Genomic DNA, 20,342 nt, shown 5'->3' on the forward strand with positions numbered 1-20,342 from the left:
CGTTGCAAACCAACTTTTAATACAATATAATCTTCCACAGTCACGAGAGAATCCAGCACTTTATGATTCAAAATCACATTTTCAAATGAGTTTTAATACAATAAACTCTGCTTTCAAGATGGAGAATTACAGAATGAATAAGGTCTGACTCATACTGACAAATTCAAACTGTTCCTGCTAATAACTGCAAAAAAGACTGGTTAAAAGAAGAAAAACACTTCATTCGAGCAAAAGAACACACTCATTTCCAAATTTCAATTCTAAGGAGTAAAAATGGTTTAATAGAGTCTCTGTGAACAGAACTGACTGTTCAGACTTCACTTATCGACCAGCAACACATGATTTAAAACTAGTGTAGTCTTTTAAGTTTATTTGAAACTAACTTTTGTCATGTGTTTTCAGTCCATCTGATCATCCTCAGCCCTAAACATGAACGCACCAACATGACACAAGTTTTTTGTAATGACCAAAAGTGTTAAACGAACTGAGTTCTCACTCATTTTAGTCCTTTGAACATCTAATCCTGACCTGTGTGCAAAATGTTGACTAAATAGTGAACAAATCAACTAAAAACAGATGATTATCCAAACAATAACGTCATACTGTTCAGCAGTTTACTTTCACCTGATGAGTTTTGACACAAAGCTATGAAATACTCAACAATATTTTTTCATGTGACAGCTGAATTCTGGGTACTTTTGGATCAAAATCTCACACTTGTTCTTGGTTAGGTGGCCAACTTGGTGACTATTAAATAGTGAGAACATTGATAAAACAGATGTTACATCGTATGGTTGACCAAATCTCCTCCTTGAGGTTTCAGTGCAACGCAAAGATTCCACCTGGCTTTTTTTAAAGGGCGAGATTTGCTGACTATAGCAAAAAAAAAAAAAAACACACTCTCCCACACCATGATGCAATCTAGTCCACATCTCCCGATAGGTCATATGATGTCGATACGTATCTAGAAAACAGCTTCTTCAGCGAGGATGACTCAGAAGTAAACGGTATCTAGGGCTTCGGAAAACACACGGTCAAATGACACAAAAAACATTTATGTCCCTCTTCAAAAAATATCCAATGAAAACACAGCACCATCAACACCACCTACCCAGTTCCACTGGTGCAGCAGTGATGTTGCTGGTGCTGACACTGGCACCCATCGCCTTCGGTCTGCCGCCGCGTTACCTTGAGCTACATCAGAGCCGCCAACACACAGCTGGCTGCCACTGCTACTGGCTTTCCCCCCTCGCACACTCTGCTGCCTTTGCCCTCTTGCTCTTCCTCCTCTGATGATTGTGAACCAGCCCAAAAAAGAAAAAAAAAAAAAGGCTAAACCTCTCCCTCCCCGCGTGCATGCTGGAATATGCAGCAGGATATAAACAAACGCCGACACACACACACACGGAACGCACACACATATGTAACTATAAATGGAGACTTTTTTTGTGCCTGCAGCTGAGCGGAGCTTCCAAGACTCGTGTGCCATGTCTGAAAGTAGGCCAGCATTCACAGCAAAAGAAGAGAGACGAAGAGAGGATGATGGAGCAAGCCAGGGAGAGGGGCGGCGGGGGGGGAGGGGAGGGTAGGATGAGGACAGTGCAGGGGGAAACACGGAAAAAGAGAAGGATAAAGTGGGGAAGATAAAAAGGATACGTAGAGGAGTGTGAGGGATGGGGAATGCATAAGCAGGAGTGAAACGAGGACAGCGGGAGCGGCATGTCCTAGGGAGACATTTTGGATGTGTTTGTCTGCTCTATCAGGTCTCCAGATTATGCTTCCAGATTAAATATGTAACCCTCTCCCTGCTTATTCAACGAAACATTCTGTTAGCGGATAATTTGCCAAAATGAAACCACGAGTATTTATACATTATTCTCAAAAAACAATAATATAAACTTTGCGTTGAAACTCACACGAACAATCTTCTACCAAACGTATTAAACACAACATTTATATATGTCATTGTGCATATATTTTACCTTATAATTCACAAATTCTGCTGCGTAAGAGTTAAATAATACTTTGCAGGAATTCAATCTTATTTATAATATTAATATCAGATATATCCTCTGTAATTTTGGAAACACTGTATTTGTTCCTCTTCTCTAAAAATGTATTTTTATTTTTATTTAAAAAGTATTTCATAGCATCTCTATTACAATCAAATTAATCCTATAAATATACTGTATATTTGACAGTATTTTTGCTTGTGTTTAACTCTTTATAAACACATTTATAAATCATCATAATAACAGCTATATAAAGGACATTAGGGCATGCCAAGCAACTTAAAACCAGGTTAATTATGTAATTAAGTGGTCGGATTATATATCCATTTATTAGTTTAGTTATGAACTGTGCTAAAAAAAAAAACATCTTCTATAACATTTTATAAATAAGTCCATAATGCATTATAGACCAGGTCTTAGTCTAGATCTTAGTTTTTTTTGTATCCATCAGCAATCTTCACAAAAGTCTGTTTGACAACTATTTCTATGAAGTTTTCGTTTGTAAGTTGGTAATTTACATTTGTAATTTATTACACATTTCTAAAACATTTTACCTAAATGATTATAAAATACACTATGATAGTTTATAATCATGTACAGTATGTAAACTTTAACCCCGTTCTCACTTACATTTTATTAAGAAATGTTGGTTAACAAACACGATTATAAACTCATATTACATCATAATTAATACTTTATAATATCATATGGGTAAGTTCTCATAATTTGTTTTACACAAGACCTTCATAGGAAGTATAACTGATTCGTTCATAACTCTCTGTAACTATTAATATATTCAGTCATAAATACACTAATTGAAAGAAGACTGGGATGGATGCAAATGTGATTTTACTCACTGTAAAAAAATGATTCAGAAAAATCACTTGTTCCTGGAATAGCAGGTGTATGTAGATGTAACTTTTCTTTCAACCCAACTTGTATCTCAAGACTACTACTGTTGAAAGACAACATTGATAAAACACTACACAATAAGTGGGTAAATATCCATAAGACTGTGAAATGTGTTTGTGTTGTACTTTGCTCAGACGACTGCAAATAGTAAGGTAACAGTTAAGACAGGCAGAAAAAAAAGGGGAAATAACCAATATTTTAGAAAAACATAAAAAATCATCTTCAAAACTAATGTTCATGAATGCGCAACCTGAGCACCAAAAAGTGCAAGAGACGTCGTCACAGTCCGCTATACATCTATCAAGGTCACAAAGTCCACCTGAAAACAAATAGAAACACAACATTGGACTGTATTGAGGTCACTCACCATTATTAATAGGCGGGTGTTGATGGATGGTTCGTTCTCCCTCTTGCTTGCCTATAGGCCTGTGGTTGTTATTGCACTCTACCCACGGTTTTTGTTTCACCGCCGCGTCTGATTTCTGTGGCGATGCATCATGATTTTCAATGCTGTCATTCATATTCCTGTCCTTACGACACCATCTTGACACCTTCTTCACTTTCTTCTTTGTTTTATCCTCTTTCTCTTCTTGGTCCTCTTTCTCCTTTCCGTCATCCTCGTCTTTGCTTTGGCTGCTGTCAGAACCGTCGTCTTCGTGTGCGGCGCCGCTTTCTTTGTCGATTTTGGGGGTCGTTTCCACGGCGGCCTTGGTGCCTATCTCGGCGGGATTGTTTTTTGGGGTCCTGCACGGCCAGACCGAGCTGGGGAAAGACGAGATGACGCCGCCGCTGAAGCCTAGCCCGGCCAGTAAAGTGCTCGTCACCACTGACGCCACCGTGGCCTGGCTGCCGCTTGAAGAGGGACCTATGCCGGTCGCCATGGAGACGAAGGAAAAAGGGATGCCCGAAGACGTCCAGGTGGACGAGCCAGACGAGATGGGGGCCATGTCTGCAGACGATGCCGGAGACACTGTTGGCTGGAGAACATGTGTGTCTGAATTAATGGTGTGAAAAATATCTTTATATATAGTTCTGCTCTATGTCGATACACTGTCGGCAAATATCGATATAATTACATTTTAATTACAACACACATTTTGGATTTACCACCATGGCACCCCCAGTACTTAATCTACTGCCCTGATTGTGGGGGTGCTAATCCCATAAATGAGGATAAAGTAGTTGTAAACAGGGGTTGGGGAAGAAGAACCGTAGGGGAAAGAACAGACGCGAGAATGATGGAAAATACGAGTGAGGAAAATCCCACTTTGGCTTTTAATTGACAAATAGCAACACTACATATGTGAATGCATACTGTCTTAAATGAAGTTTACATAAAAAGTTATTACTCACTGTTTAATATCAGAAACCATTGTCCTGACATGAAATATTTTAGTAATGTCCAGCAATTTAATGTGTTGAGGATTCTTTTCTGTTCTTTAAAAAAACAAACAAATATGCCTTTAAGTGTTAAGGGTTGACCCAAAGCACTTTAATGTTTCCACTTCCCCGGTACTGGACGTGGAACATAACTCTGCACATAATTGGTTGCGTACTGGAAGGTGCCCAATATTTATTTTCATCTTTATACTACTCTTATCTTGGTGAGCTATTGTTAAACTAAAACAGGCCAAAGTTCACAAAGTTGCTATTGAATTTTGAGTATCAGAAGTAACTTTTGGAGTTTATGCATTTAATATGTAATTTGTACATTGTACACAGATTTGGAATTCATGCAAAATACATTTTCCTGTTTATAGGTAGTTTCCCTTTTTTAGCCACAAATATTGTTGATAAATTGTAGATTACATTTCTTGAACTATATTGAATCTCACTGATATCATACATTGTGATATTATCATTATCGTGGGCCAAATATCATAACACTATTGAATCATGAGTTACTTATACAGTCCTAGTCTGAATCCCTGCATGTACCTCAGTATGACCTAATAGATTTTATGTAATTGACCGTAAGACACGAGACATGCTCCACCAGAACCGAACCTAGTCCTACAGGACACCAGATGCTAAAGTAAGCCAAAAGTAAGTTTTTCTCAAACTAGAACTTCAAGCTTGTCGTCCTATTTGTGCTGCACTCATCTATTCTTTTTGAAAATGTATCTCTTGATGAGAAGAAGAAGTTTCACCCGTTGGATAAAAGATGGATGTCTTACCATTCCTGTTTTCACAATTCGAGTTCCCTCGAAGATCCTGGTAGTGTTTGCTGTAACACAAGAATACATTATTAAACAGTGGAAGTGGAGTACATGAGGTTATATGAGGAGAGAAAACTTTTCTGTTTATAACTTCAAATATGTTATATACCCGTATTATGATGACTAATTTCCTTCCAACTTGTCATATCATATTATTGTATATAATTAATATTATTATTCATATTTATGTCATATTAGTCACAGTGAATTTCATTGAATAAATGATTCAGAGCCAGATATTATAGAGCAGCGAGAGCCATGAAGTGGCCTTTTAAAAAAAGTGGACAGTGTTTCATGAAGCCTCATTAGCTGTTAAATGAACACTCATAAACCCACTACTTGTAAAGCAAATTGTTTGTGTGAGTATTACCTCTGAAAAGCATGCTCTGGCTGAAGTCACTGCGCATGTCGTTGGTGCAGATGGCCTGAACTCGAAACAGATAAAGGACGTCCGCAGAGACAGGAGAAATGATAGCCTCCTGAAAAACACAATCATGAAAACATGGTCATTACGTTTATTTCTACATTCACCTGTAGACCATCCATCTAATGAAGGAATTGCAGGTTATTGAACGGTCATTTCATATTGTGAGTCTTTCAAAGATATCCAAAAAGTGGAAAGTCATTTACTGGTATCCATTTCTAGACAGGAAAATGATGTCATTGGTGTCTATATACCAGATCAGAGCTAAGTTGTTGACAGACTGCGAGCCTCTAGGAGGGTCTGACATGACTATCAGGTCCTAGACGAGGGACCAGGCGATCCATGAACCTTTTAAAGATTTTGAATGTATAAGACACACAGGGCAAGAGAGGATATGAGCTGCCAACTGATTACTATCTGGTGGAATGTTGGCAGCAGACCTGGAAAGACCAAACCTTTAGAGAGGCTAGGCAGGGAATGTCTATAGTGGACTCTTCTCCTTGTCCACTACCAAAACTAACACATCTTTAATCATATACAGAGACACACAAGAGACATTGTGTCTTGATTGCTGAGGCTGACCCTAGAACTCAGTGGTGAATAATTGAAGTCTACTTGTACCGCAAAGGAAAGTCCAATAGTTCTTAATATACTTAGTTTAATTTTGGATTTGGAAGGACATTTGACTTTGTACTTTTGGATAGCCTCTGATAGTTTTCTCTGATAGCATGGTTGACCATACTGTGTGGATTTAAAGCCTAATGTTAGTTGGCTCCCTTAAGTCTGAGACCATCGCAATGTGGGAAAGTATAGATTGTCTTGTCCTCGTTCGAAAGCAGAGTATTTAAAGCATCTTGATGAAGCAGGATTGATGCATCATCTTCATTCATGAGGTCTTTACCAGTCAATAGTTGTTAAGATAGAGCTGAGCAAAAACACAAAGCTTTCCATTTTTACAATGAATGGTTCTACTCTCATGCAGTACATGGTCATAATAGCAAAGAAGAAGAGGTCAACCCTTACTCAAAGTAGAACTGTCCCAGCCTAACATAGGGAGAAGCCAGAAGAGGTGGATTTAGCAACTCTTTACTATGTCTCTCCCAAGAATTCCAGACATGTATAGCTGGGAGGAGACCATGAGGCAGACCCACAACACGCTGGAGTCTCATGGCTGGCCTAGGGTCACTCAGTTTTCTACAAGAAGAGCTTGAATAAGTTTCCTGAGAGAAGGACGTTTTGGGCTCTGCCTCTGCTTTCTGCCCAGCCCCAATGTAACTTAATCAGGAGAGAAGATGGAGGAAGGATAAAATCCTCATTACATTTATAAACTATACTTTTGTTAATAAATAAATAAACATACTAATTAAATACAGAAAATGGATTGAATGCTTGAACAAAATTTTGGATGTTGACCCCAAAAATGTTTGTAGAACAGAGTATAACCACACAATCTCTCATTTGAAGCATAGGACACTGGTGCAGTTACTTGAGGAACAACACGGTACGCAGGGAATAATATTGGTTTTCGGAAGGACACGTTTATAGGGAAAACATACGTCTTGCCATGTTGTATCATTTGGAAAGATTGGCTTTGACACAAAGACAGGAAGTACATTCAGATGTGGCAGATCATCATTTTTCAACTACAACGACTATGAGAGACAACATTACAAATTAATATATTGTATCGGTATAAGCAACTCACATTTTTTATTTTTATTTTACTACAAGATTAAAGTGGTAGTTAAAAATTGTATTACCAGATTAAAGTCGTACAAAATACTTTATTACCTGATTAAAGTTGTACAAAATACCTTATTACGGGATTAAAGTCATAGAAAAATACCTAATTACGGGATTAAAGTTGTAGAAAAATACTTTATTACGGGATTAAAGTCATAGAAAAATACTTAATTACAGGATTAAAGTCATAGAAAAATACTTAATAATGTGATTAAAGTTATAGAAAAATACTTTATTATGGGATTAAGTCGTACAAACATATTATATTACCAGATTGAGGTCAAAGGAAGTTATTAAATTTGAGATTTAGTTTCGAGGAAAATACTTTATTCCGAGATTAAAGTCGTACAAAATACTTTATTATGATATTTAAGTCATAGGAAAATAATTAATTACGATATTAAAGTAACTAAAATAGTAGATTTCTTTTTTATTACAAGACTAAAGTTGAAGAAAAATACTTTACTACAGGATTAAAGTCGTAGAAAAATACTTTATTATGAGATTAAAGTAGTAGAAAAATACTTTATAACAAGATTAGTACTTTATGGGATTGAACTCGTAAAAAAAAAGGAATTCTTAATTACCAGATTGAAGTCAAAGGAATATATATGGTTTGACAGGTTTGAGGAAAATACTTTATTCTGAGATTAAAGAAATAGAAAAATATTTTATTCCGATATTTAAGTCATAGGAAAATACTTAATTACGAGATTAAAGTCAGAGAAAATATTTATTTCGAGATTAAAGTTAAAGGAAAATAATTTATTAAGAGATTGAATACGAAGTAAAATATAACATTATCATCAGTATACAGACTTTAAATAGAATATGCAAGAGACTGTCTTTTGTGTAAGAGGACTGGCTAATGTCATAATAAAGTATATAATATATATCTCTATAAAAAAATATTTGTGTTGAAATATTCAGAAATCAAAGATCAATTCAGATTTTAAAGTAAGACACGATGTGCAGACGTTGATTCTCATTTTAACTATAGAATTGATGTAGTATTAAGATTTTGTCGGAAGGTTTTCTTAGCAACCGGGTCATTCCAGATGGAGCTGCACTACTGCTTAGGTCTGTTCCAATCCACTCCGAGCCGAGTCATGCCAAAAGTGTGGGACAGATTTATTACGTCAAATTCAAATGCGCTGCAGACGAACAGGTCAACAGCAAAGCGCAATTTGGATAAAAGGTTCAGGGTGATTTGATTTTTGTTATGCCTTAAAAATAAATGACAGACCTCTATTTGAAATATGACTGTGATTGTAAAATCTGTTTCTGTCCAAGTTATATTGACAAAAAAAATGTGCAGCGAGAGAAAGTTTTCTTATGTAATGGGAGCTATCAGTTGCACATTGATACAAATTCACCATCATTTTAGTACAAAACATGTATGTTTTGTGAAAAATATTAAACCATTTTACATTGACCTTACATTGAACTCAATTAACCCTTGTGTGATCTGAGGGTCAAGGGTCACCCCCGGTCACCACCCACAGTCATCCTCTGAACACTGTCATCAGTTAACAGAGAAGCGGATGGAGCATGAATGCTGCTACCATGATACAACACTAATAGACTCAGGGACTCATTCATTCCTCGCGCTATTATGCTGTTTAATTCTGAGTTTGGGGGCAGGAGTGGAGTGAAAAGATGATTCTATGATAGTAACCTGATGGATGTCTGCACTAATTTAGTGCAAATTCACCCTCTTGTTAGAACTGGAGCAGTGACAGGAGCATATGATAAAACACGAGCAGCTGTCACCAAGAGGGATCGTATCAAAGGAAAGGAGTGGAATTGAAATGGAAAACTGAAACAGTGGAATTGATAGAAAAAAACTGGAAATTTTGGACATTGGAAAATTCTACCTCCCTAGCTGGAAGGGATTTTTTCTTTTCATTCATGGTCATTTCACTTTCTTCATTTTTTGCTGCCAGGACATGCAGCCCTGCGTTCCCTTCAGCCAGGCATTAGTATTCTAAATGGTGAGCGCAGAAGAAACCTGGTGACAGTCCTGCTGCTTGATCCACATCCTCCTATCATGGCTCACTGTGGTCACATTAAATCAAGGCAAGATTCTGATTTAAGGGTCCATTAAATAAAAGGTCTCTTGTTATACAAAATTTGAAACTGTTTCTAAAATATTTCGTAAACTTTTCATTAACTCTTGAAAATCTTTAATTTAAGGTTCCTTATTAAAGTTTTTTTTAAATTTTAGATTGAAAAAAAGGAGTGAACGTTATTCAAAAATAAATAAACTAAAACTAAACATCTTTAAATGACGTCAAGTCAGGTGACAAAGGACCTTAAATCCTCGTGGCTTCCCTGAAACTTCTATAGTAATTTATAGTGTCTTCTTTCCCAGAACGCTGTCCATATGGTGATGAACTGCCCTTCGAAAGGAAAAATGTGTTTGGAGAGACAGTTTAATTCTGCTAATATGACCTTGATGGATTCTCTCAGTAGGTCCTCCATAAAAGGCGTTCAATGTTTTGGCCTTACTAAGGTTTACAGAGTTCGTTTTTTTTGTAAAACAATCTACTGCACAAACTAGTTCTTGAGTGAATCAGCAATGCATGGCTGAGCTAAAGAGAATCACTCAGACAGTGTATACATCTGCCAAGGAGTTGTCAAAGTGTCCCAAGTAAACAATCAAAAAATGATTACCAAAAATATAAATACAAAATACAAATATAAAAAAAAAAGTATTTTGAATTAGTTTCCCTCACCTGTTCCACCATTTTAACTGCTGATACTTTCTATGTTGACATGCGTTTTAATGTTTTAATGACATTTTAATGAGCTTTGTTGTTTTGAATGTACAGTGACCTTGAGTGTCCAGAAAGGCCCTTTCAAATACATGTATTTAAAATGACAATTTCAATTAAAATATAAAAATTTGTTTATAATTATTATTTTTATGATTAGTAGTACTAGTAGTATTATTAATATTAGTATTAGTAATAGTAGTATTAGTTTTAGTAGTATTATTCATATTCATTATTATTATTAGTAGTAGTAATATGAGAAGTATTAGTGCTTGTATTAGCACTAGTCCTAGTAATAGTCCTAGTCCTAGTATTAGTATTAGTAGTTTACGTAGTATCAGTAGTTGTAGTAGTAGTATTAGTTTTATTATCAAAAGTAGTAGTAGTGTTAGTATTAATATTAGTATTAGTAGTTTTAATATTAGTAGTATAAGTATTAGTGCTAGTATTAGTTTTAGTAGTAATAGTAGTAATAGTAGTAATATTAGTAATATTACTAGTATAAGTAGTAGTATTACTATTAGTCGTAGGATTATTATTATATTATTATTATTATTAGTAGAAGTAGTAATAATAGTAGTGGCAATATTATTTTGGTTATATTTATTTTTATCGTTATTGTTATTCTTATTGTTATTATTATTATTATTATTATTATTATTATTAGTAGTAGTATTAGTAGTAGCCGTATTATTATGATTATTGTTCTTGTTCTTGTTGTTCTTATTATTATTTTTAGTAGTAGTAGTAGTAGTAGTAGTAGTAGTAGTAGTAGTAGTAGTAGTAATAGCAGTATATGTATCAGTATGTAGTACTACTACTAATCATCATCATCATCCTCATAAATCCTATCATCATCCTCATAATTCCTGTCATCTATCCCATAGTTTGAAAAGCGTACCAGTCTGTGGTGGGCATCAGTCAGGTGCGTCTCCTCGTAGCTGTCGTCGTGAGCGGTCCAGCTGTAGGACACCAGGAAGTGATGGATGGGCGGGTGGTAGGTCACTTCGGGGTGAGCCCAGCGGACCACCAGAGTGCTGCCGTTCACATGCTGGACCTTCATGTTGATGGGAGCGCTGCTACAAACTGGAGGACCGAGAAGGAGAGAGAAGTTAGTGGGGGAAGAACTGGTCGCAGGTGGGTTTGGGAAAAAATATAGGTGAAGGTGGAACGTGAAGGAAAAGGCAAAAACATTATTTATAGAAAAAAGATGCATATGTTGCATTTGGCATTCAAGCAACAGAGATTCCACAACATTACAGTGACACATTTCTGAAAAGTGTGGTTGCCAGACACAACATTTTGATTGTTACTCTAAATGTTTTTGTCAGTTAAATAAAAATAAATGTGCTGCTAATGTCAGTTCTTATGAGTATTGTTGATCTTCTTCTGTCCTGACAATTATTTTTGGTTTATTTTGTGCTTCTTACCTTCCTTGCCAAGTGTGTTTACTTCTAACTTTTATTCTTCTATCTTTCAAATGATTCCCTTGTATTACTGAATACGTTAAAAATGATAAATAATTAAATATTAAGTGAACACGTGGGTGAGTGGTCGAGATGTTCCCGCGTCAGAGATCTTCAAACGAGTAGCTTCGCTCTCTGAAGGACGTGTCATGCAGTTGTTGACCACAAGATGTCTCTACTTGACCAATGAGACGTGAGAACAATTCCAAGTGCCTCACTCTGCGGGGTTTAGTTTCTTACTGAGATAAAGGCAATTACAAATAATGCATACACGAACTTGAATGTAAGTAACACTTAATTAATACTTTTAAAACTCAACTAGACGAAAAAAAAAATACTATACTTATAGAAAATCATATTTATAACTTTATTAATTTTTTTTAAATCAACACAGCTAATGGCTCATGCTGAAAATGTAGAATACATAATGAACAACAACATAAAAAGGTGGAAAATGATAATGATAATGTGCGAATATAATGATGATAAACAATGAATGTCGTACTTAATGTTCAACTGAAAATGACCAACAAAACACCCACTAACCAACTTGTAGAATAATGTAAGTAAGTTTAATTTGTAAGGCGTCTTTTACAAACCAGGGTCACAACATTTATTTAGATAAATAAAAAAGAATCTGCAGATTAAGTATAAAAAGTATTTGATGTAAACCTACACAGTGCTTATTGATCTCTCGGTTCTGAGAAGAAGGGGGTTTTAAGTACACTAGTGAGATCAATCTGAGACTCAGCTCGAATGACGAAGCATCCAACCATCTTCAATCTTCTTCTCCCGTGTCTTCAAGTTGTCTTCAAGCGATTGTATTTTTCCCCGACTCAGCAGATTAAGCCATGAAAGCTTTTGTGCTGTGGCGAGCTGATGAAGACGCTTTCATCCCAGATAAGAAAGTCATCACACGCACATCCGGGAGATAATATATGTATTACGGGGCACAAAGGTACATCATTCTCCACTGCAAGTAACACCTCTTGTCTCTGTCTTGATTGTTGTTCAGGTTAAATCCACCATAGTTTAGTTGTTGTTTCAGGATCTGGTTTTATCTTCCTGGTTAAAAAAAACTCAGTAATTTATAAGAAAACAAATGAAAGGATTTTTGACCAATTGTAGTAAAATAGTTTGGTGGTCATGTTGACACCAAATTTTTCTACTGAGTTTAGAAAACCATATAGGCATACGTGGAACTGCTCAATCTTAGCTGTCGGATAGAACGCACTATGTCCATGTCAACCACCTCTCATCGACACACACTAAGGTCAGCTACGGTGTCCCACAAGGCTCTGTTCTTGGTCCAATCCTATTCACAATCTATGTGCTCCCACTAGGGGACTTGATCAGAAGACACTCTATACACTTTCACTGTTATGCTGATGACACCCAACTCTACTTGTCAATGAACAAGATGAAAGAAATAGGCTAACACAACTACAGTCCTGTATTACAGATATCAAGTCCTGGATGTCCTAAAACTTCCTTTTACTGAACTCGGAAGAAACTGAGGTTCTACTAGTTGGTCCACAACATCTCAAACAACCGTAAACTAATGATCTAGCTTAAAAAATGGACCATGCTTTTTTTTTTACCTCCAGGCTGGACTATTGTAACTCTCTTTTGTCAGGATGTTCTAAGAAGTCTCTCAGAATTCTTCAGCTCATTCAGAACTCTGAATCTTGTATCCTGACTAAGACTAAGTGCCCCCACCCCCTGTGCTGTCCTCTTTACATTGGCTCCCAGTAGAATTTAAAATACAATTTAAAATCCTTCTCTTAACCTATAAAGCTTCACATGACCTAGCTCCAACATACATTAAACATCTAATCTAAACTTATCAACCCTCTGACTCAGGCTCTGCCTGAATCAGTCCCTTTTGTTTTTCTTAAGCTGCTATAGGCTTAGATTGCTGGAGGAGTTATAGACACCGAGCTCTGTATATCCTTCCTTTTCTACATTACAATCATCAACTGTGCAGTTTAAACCCACACTTTTTATTTCTCTCCCAGAGCCCCAGGGCTCCACCTCCAGAGATGCTGCTGTTCCAGGACCTCCACCATGTCATCAGATCCAGAATCTCCTCCATGGACTCTTCTATACTCTCCTCTTCTCTTTCACTGTATCATCCCTCACTCTTCTCTCCGTCTATCTATCTACCCCCCATCCTTCCGCACAGCGGGTCACAGCAGGAGGCCGTCAACAGTGAGTCTGGTTCTGGAAGGAAGATTATGGAAGGAAGAACGTTCCAAAGCTTAGGAGAGACACCCTGGAAGGATTTCTCTCCTCTGGTCCAGAAGCCTGTTAAGGAACCATCAGTAGATTCTGATCCAAAGACCTCAGAGCCCGAGCTGTGGTGTAAGGCTGGATCAGATCAGTGATGTAAGGAGGAGCCTGACCATGAATAGATCTGAAAGTAAGAACCAGAATTTAAAATGAACCTGAAAGAAACTGGCAGAAAGTGAAGAGTTTCAAGGATCTTGAAAATGTGAGTTCTCCTACTAGTGCGAATCCTACTGCAGAATTTTGTATTGCAGGCGAGACAGCTCCTTCTTGTTTAGACACAAAAATAAACTGTTGCAATAGTCGAAACGAAAAGACACAAACTCATGGATTACAAGCTCCAGATTGTGTTGTGAAAGTTCAGAGATTTTTCTTGACAATGGATATATCTATATGTTAGCAATGTGTTAGCATGTTTGTGTTTAAGCAATATTTTGTTTCTAGAGTTTGTGTTTTACTTAGTTTCACTACGCAAGAGTCACATGCTCATGTTATTTCACATGATATAAGTTTTATTTTTCTATATGAAACACGTTTAAGGCAGCAGTTTTTAATAGATTATTATTATTTTTTTTTATCTGCAAGGCTCATCGCTGGTTTAGGTATTCAGGAATTGTTGAAGTAAGGAAAATCCAGGGAAACCAGGAATGTTTTTGATTATCTTCCAAAACGTGCCTCGTTGATCTTTACAGGGCAGAAAGGAGGTTCAAGGGCTCATAAAGAAATAAACACATAATGCCCAAAAGAAAAGAAAAATTTGGAAAATCCCAAAATGTTTTGTCACAGCAACAGGTCTGACAGTGACAACATTTTCTCCTTTTCTTAGTCATGTATTAATAAGTTCTGAAGGAAATAAATCACATGTTTCATGTTGCAATACTTGGCTCTGTGACAGTGGGAAACTGATGTGGCGCTTGTATCTTATCTGTTTATTTCACAAACAGAAAGTTCTGGTACGTCTAAAAAACGGAAAACACAGCTTCATCATTTTTTGCTTCAGAACACACGGTCCAGCACATTTCCATAAACGTCTATCTGCTGTGACAAGAACTGAGCAGAAACCCTGTTTTCTTATTACGTGCGTCAATTCTCTATTTCGGTCGGCTGCATGTGAGGTGGGCTGTCACTCAGGGAACACTGGGGCACAGCAGCGACGACGCTCGGAGGGAGACTGTTACCGGCAGCAGGAAGGTTTTCATGCTCAGCCTGAGTCAGTTTTAATTTCATTCCACATGTAGCCGACTGATTGAGTGCACCTGCTATCATGTTTGTGCAGTGCTGTATGTTATTCCAAGAACTATATTATATTTTTGTTTTTTTTATTACTAGTTTATTACTTCTTTTTTTTTTATCACTAGGGTTTCTTTTAGGGTTCTTTTAGGACCTTTGGTCTCAGCTAATAATCTTACTAAGTATGTATTGCCCTACATAAGGATTTAAGCGAATATACAAAAATAAAAAGTTATTTTAAATAGTATGCTTAATACATGTATATTTTAAGATATATTTAAATGTGATACATATATTAAATGTGAGTTATACTACTACGTTGATGATATTTATAAAAAAAAAAGAAGCACAAAATGATCAAAAATAAAACAGTATATTTTTACTTAAAAGATTTTAAACTACTAGTGAATTTAAGAGGAAATCACTTAAAACATTTTAAGCTATCTTAACAAAGTCATAGTGTGAGTTCTAAAGTCCAAATTTGACAGTAAAAGCATAAAAGCAAAAATAAAACTGATGTTTATATGAAATGTGATTGTTTTAAATCATTTATGTTATAGTTTTTAAATTACATTTTTTTTCTTTGTTTTCCTGCCTGTTGGCCCGTCACAAAAGTCACTGTATGAAAACCTACAAACGGACAAGAGTGGCGTGAAAACTCAAGAGTGTCGTGAAAACTTAGACTGGCCCTGTGTTTAATTGGTTCTGTCTTCGTGGAAACTTGTTCTCAATCCTTCAGACATGACAGAAATGAGTGCAACCAAATGCAACTTCCGTCTCTAATCCACAGCCGTAAAGTAGATAAAAAAAATAGTCTTCTAGGAACGTTAAACTGTAACACACATTTTATGTGCAATAAGTTAACATGGACCTTTTTTTTAATTAAATGTTATCATTCCATTAATTGTAACTGAAAAATATTTTGGGGTATCTCCCTCCTCGAATCACAAAGAGACAATGATGTTCAAAAAAACCATAAGATTAATGACAGAACATCTTCCCAATAAGCTTTGGACAGGGTAACATTTACTTATCAAAGCAACATGTTTAAAATATTTATTTACAGTTTATTCCATATGCATCGATGCATATTGCATAAACAAAAATAGTAGAATGTCAATCTTCACCTCCATCATGTTGTCACAGCCACACCTGAATCACCACACCCTTCACTTATTTACATTTACATTACATGCACACGGTTCAGGACCAGAGGAGAGAAATCCTTCCAGGCTGTTGCTCCTAAGCTTTGGGCTTCTTCTTCTCTCTTTGCGCTTGATGGATCTACTGACTCTTTCAAGAAACATCTAAAGACGTTTTTATTTATTCAGGCTTTTCCTTGATTTTCTGGAACTCCTGTTGTGTTCTCAGTTTTATCTTGATCTTTAAAGTATATACAGTACTTCATTGAATATTGGTTTGATTGTTTAAGCGCTTTGTGACCCTGGTCTGGAAAAGCAAGCTTACTTACTTACTTACATCTTCTCATTTAAAGCGTTAGTTCACCCAAAATTCTAGCTTCGCTCATTTTCCTCTCACCCTCATGTCGACAAATGGGTCGGGATTATTCTTTAGCGCGTCTTTATTTTCTGTGTGTTTTCAAGTGTGTCTTTTTGGACAGAGTCACTACATAAAAATGGACATAGATCTACCTGCTGGTCTCCTGAACTAGTGTCGACCGATGATGGAAAAAGTATTTTCTAGCCGTCAAGCTTGTGCGGTTATTTTCTTTAACCACTTGGTGCCGCTAGTAAACATTCCCATCGGAAGCTTTATGCAGCTTAACTACAGTGTGTAGATCGGATTAATTGCACCATAAAAATCTCCACGTGAATTTACCTCAGGTGGCCCCGCGGTCAATTGAGTTTGAAACCCCTGCTCTAGACCGTGTCACAGGATGGTGGTCAGTTTGCTGTTACTCTCCTCACGTCTTCCTCCTCCCTACGAGTGCTAGGAAGAAGGAGCGCCGCCCACCCCGCCTCACCCTCCTCCACTCACACTCACACATTATGTTTGTTTATCTTATAATGAATCCCTCCTAAAGCTGGGGCATAAATATGTACATGTAAAGCACAGGTGCAGTAGACCACACACATTAAAACAAGCTCACATACGCATCAACACACACACACACACATGCACCATGGGGATGAGTGTTGTTGGAGTGGTAATGAGGCAGGAGTAGGAGGATGTCTGGTAGGCCTCCCACTGCCTTATGCTCTGGGACTTAACCATCTCACTGGTTTTGCAAACACAGGCACAAACACACACACAATGACTGTGTGCATCTGAATCTAGCTAGTTCATTACCAATAAAAACTTTCTCTGGCTTAGTGTTCATGCAGTAACATTCATGTGCTTTATATAACCAGTGGCGACAGTTCCGTATCTTTCTCTTTTATAGTTGATGTTTTGATTAAAATCAGTGGAAACAGCTACAAAACATGTTAGCATACCTTTGGTAGCTTCGGTACTGTAGGTGGCGCCGCCACCCCCAGTCAGGTCGTGCTGCCAGGCATCTCTCACCGCGGACTTGTACACAACCCGGTTGTCAAGATACTGAATGGGCCGGAAATTGCTCCGCAAGTATTCCACCGACTTGACATGGTCCTGCTGCTCCGTGGTAAAAATGGAATAGAATGATTCCAGCTGTTTGGAAGAAAAAAAGGAAATAGTCAAACACATGAATACTTGAACCTAACCCTCGTTATTTCTCTGGATAAATGTATTAATTTTCTTATTTTTTCTTTTAATCAAACCCAACAATTTCCAAACTTTTACTTCATGAATGAATGTTGGAGCTCTGCTTTTTTTTTTGCTGATTGGTCGATAAAATAATCGCCTTTTTAATAGTGAATGGAAAATCAAACATGACCTTGCACATGAGTCCACTGTTAAAGTAAGAGTTTATGTCTGGCAAAGTTTTCCATTGTTGTGGCCAAAGAGTAGACACAAAATAATAATCTGATGAATCAGCAAAATTGATTTGTCCAATCGAGCATAAATCCCCCACAGTCCATTTATGTTCAGGAAACTTGTGTTTTCTCATCCTGTTGTTTTTATCCACAGTGAAAGATCTTTTTTTGCAGTCCAAGCCCGAGTTAGACAACCAGTTCTACTTATGTTATCATTGAACAAATGAGTGTTTTTATTTATATTTAGTAAAAGCAAAATGTTTCAGTGCAAGGAAAATGCAGTCGGAAGTGTATGTACTATTTTTTTGTGTGTTTCTGTCGGAATACTTTAACTCCAAGGTTTTAAATTCTTTGGTTTGCCGTTGCAATTTTACTGCATGTTAATCTGTGTATAAAACAAGATAATGGCTTTTGTTATGTCAAGTTTATTTACCTAGTAACTGCAAAAAGTCCTAGTACTATTTACAGTCATTCACAGAGCCATAGATCATTGGATAGCCTGGTTCTGTTGAATCAAAAAAGGTGGATGAAAAAAAATGACATTAAAATAATAGCAAGTAATTGGTGTGTCAGTTTCAATCATCATTATCATGTTTTATTGGAATAAGATTTTTGATTAACAAGTAAAGTCTAGTCAATAAACTCGCTGGTAGGGCTTGTGAGCAACTGTGGAATCTGAAGATCGATGCCAGCCTTGGCCTCTTCTTTAATGTTACTGGTTTGGTACAGGCTGTGTGCTGCACCAAGTAGCCAGACATGGATTTCAACTGTGTGCCAATCCTTACGCTCTGTGTTAGCAGATGGATTATTTTAACAGTGTGTTGGAAAAGACAATACAAAGTCAGACCAGCTAGTGAGTGCCAGCGTTGGAATGAAGTCCTTTTCTAAAAGTACAGTGTACTACCATGTTCACCACAGCTCCCCTTGTGTCTTTCTTAGCTTTGGTCAAGATAAAAAAATAAGATACACAGTCAATAATATATCGTTTACATTGAAAAAAAAAAAAGAAAAAAAAAAGTGGGGTTCCAATCTAGGTCACCCAGGTGGTGGCCAAAATACATCTTGGCAATATCTGTGGGTACCATTAGGTGTTTGGAAATATTCAGGTAAAATATGTAAAATAAGAGTACATCGTTGTTCTTATTGATGGCAGAGAGCTTCAGCACAGTAGTTATTTAATCTGATTAAAATAATAAGTACAAATTACATACTAGAAAGTGTTGGGATCGATGTCGACAGGAAATTCCCTGCATTGTAGTAAAGATTGTGTATATTCTGATAATGCATTGCCCATGAGTTCCTTGTTTGAAATGTATTTAAAATCATTATTTGATGCTGTACACATGTTTCTAACATTGCTACAACGTGTTTCTAACTGTTACAACTCTGATGTTTGTACTCAGTTTCAGTCTCTGGCCTTCAATGGGAATTACTAGGAAAATACAGAACTACAAACAAGTATATAAGGGATAGATCATGTGCAGATGAAGTTAGCTGAACAGACACATCAGGACATGTTCAACAGAGAATGTAAAGAGCTGCAGTTACCGGAGAAAATAGGAACATGTGTTTCATGTATGTTTAAATGAGGTCATAGAGAGGATAACTTTGGAGAAGGAAAAATATGGGTGGAGGAATATGAAGGTAAAACGCGTACATGAGTCTGTAACTACACATGTGTACCCTATGGTTTATGGGTACCAATATGAAGTTATGTGTTTGGAACTTATAGTTCTGGTACAGATCTCATGTCCCTGGTATCTGGGATGTATGCCCCAGTTTTACCTCCATAGAAGGCTTACTAGAAATAACTAGATTCCTGCTAAACATCTTGGCAAATGACCCGAATTCGACATCAAGGCATCAAAAACACAATCCCAAAACCAGACAACATGAGCAAACCAAATATCACAACCTTGAAATTCCTTTGAAAAAAAATCCCTGCAAGAACCACTTGGAGAGATTTTTCCGGGTGAAGCAGCCTGACACATGTATCCGTGGAAAACTCGAGCGCGTTCAAAGCACACGTCTCTTTGATGGGAGCATCTAAGGTGACAGAGTTGTGTAAGCGCCTGAGCATCGATCCACTCAGAGAGCTCGCCCAAAGCAACTGCCGTCACTCCCGCTGACCTACTTCCACGATCATCCAAAATAAAAAGTCAAGCAGAATGAATGAAGAGAAATAAATCAGAGGCATAGAAAGAAGAGAGGAAAAGAACAGCCGTCAAGGCTCTTATTTCTATTCCAATCAATCTTAACCCATGATTTTTCCTTCAGAGCCACCAAACAACATTAATTCAAAAGAGACTTGTCGATAAAAAGAATAATGAATGGTCAGAAGTCGTCGGATGAAGA

At 36.9% G+C, this 20,342-nt stretch overlaps 1 protein-coding gene across 1 annotated transcript in view; it reads right to left on the reverse strand.

Annotated features, from left to right (window-relative positions):
- The window catches only part of LOC148070582 (receptor-type tyrosine-protein phosphatase gamma-like), a 201,901-nt gene that overhangs the window by 24,763 nt on the left and 156,796 nt on the right, over positions 1–20,342 (reverse strand). The window contains exons 8-12 of the mRNA XM_087800515.1: positions 17,529–17,721; positions 10,989–11,173; positions 5,514–5,622; positions 5,102–5,151; positions 3,292–3,901 (exon numbers count right to left, since the gene is read on the reverse strand). Of these exons, the coding sequence (XP_087656641.1) occupies positions 3,292–3,901; positions 5,102–5,151; positions 5,514–5,622; positions 10,989–11,173; positions 17,529–17,721 (1,147 nt within the window). The remainder of the gene's footprint in view (positions 1–3,291; positions 3,902–5,101; positions 5,152–5,513; positions 5,623–10,988; positions 11,174–17,528; positions 17,722–20,342) is intronic.

The sequence above is a fragment of the Callionymus lyra genome, chromosome 10 (assembly GCF_982586985.1).
Source record: "Callionymus lyra chromosome 10, fCalLyr1.hap1.1, whole genome shotgun sequence".
Classification (NCBI taxonomy): Eukaryota; Metazoa; Chordata; class Actinopteri; order Syngnathiformes; family Callionymidae; genus Callionymus; species Callionymus lyra.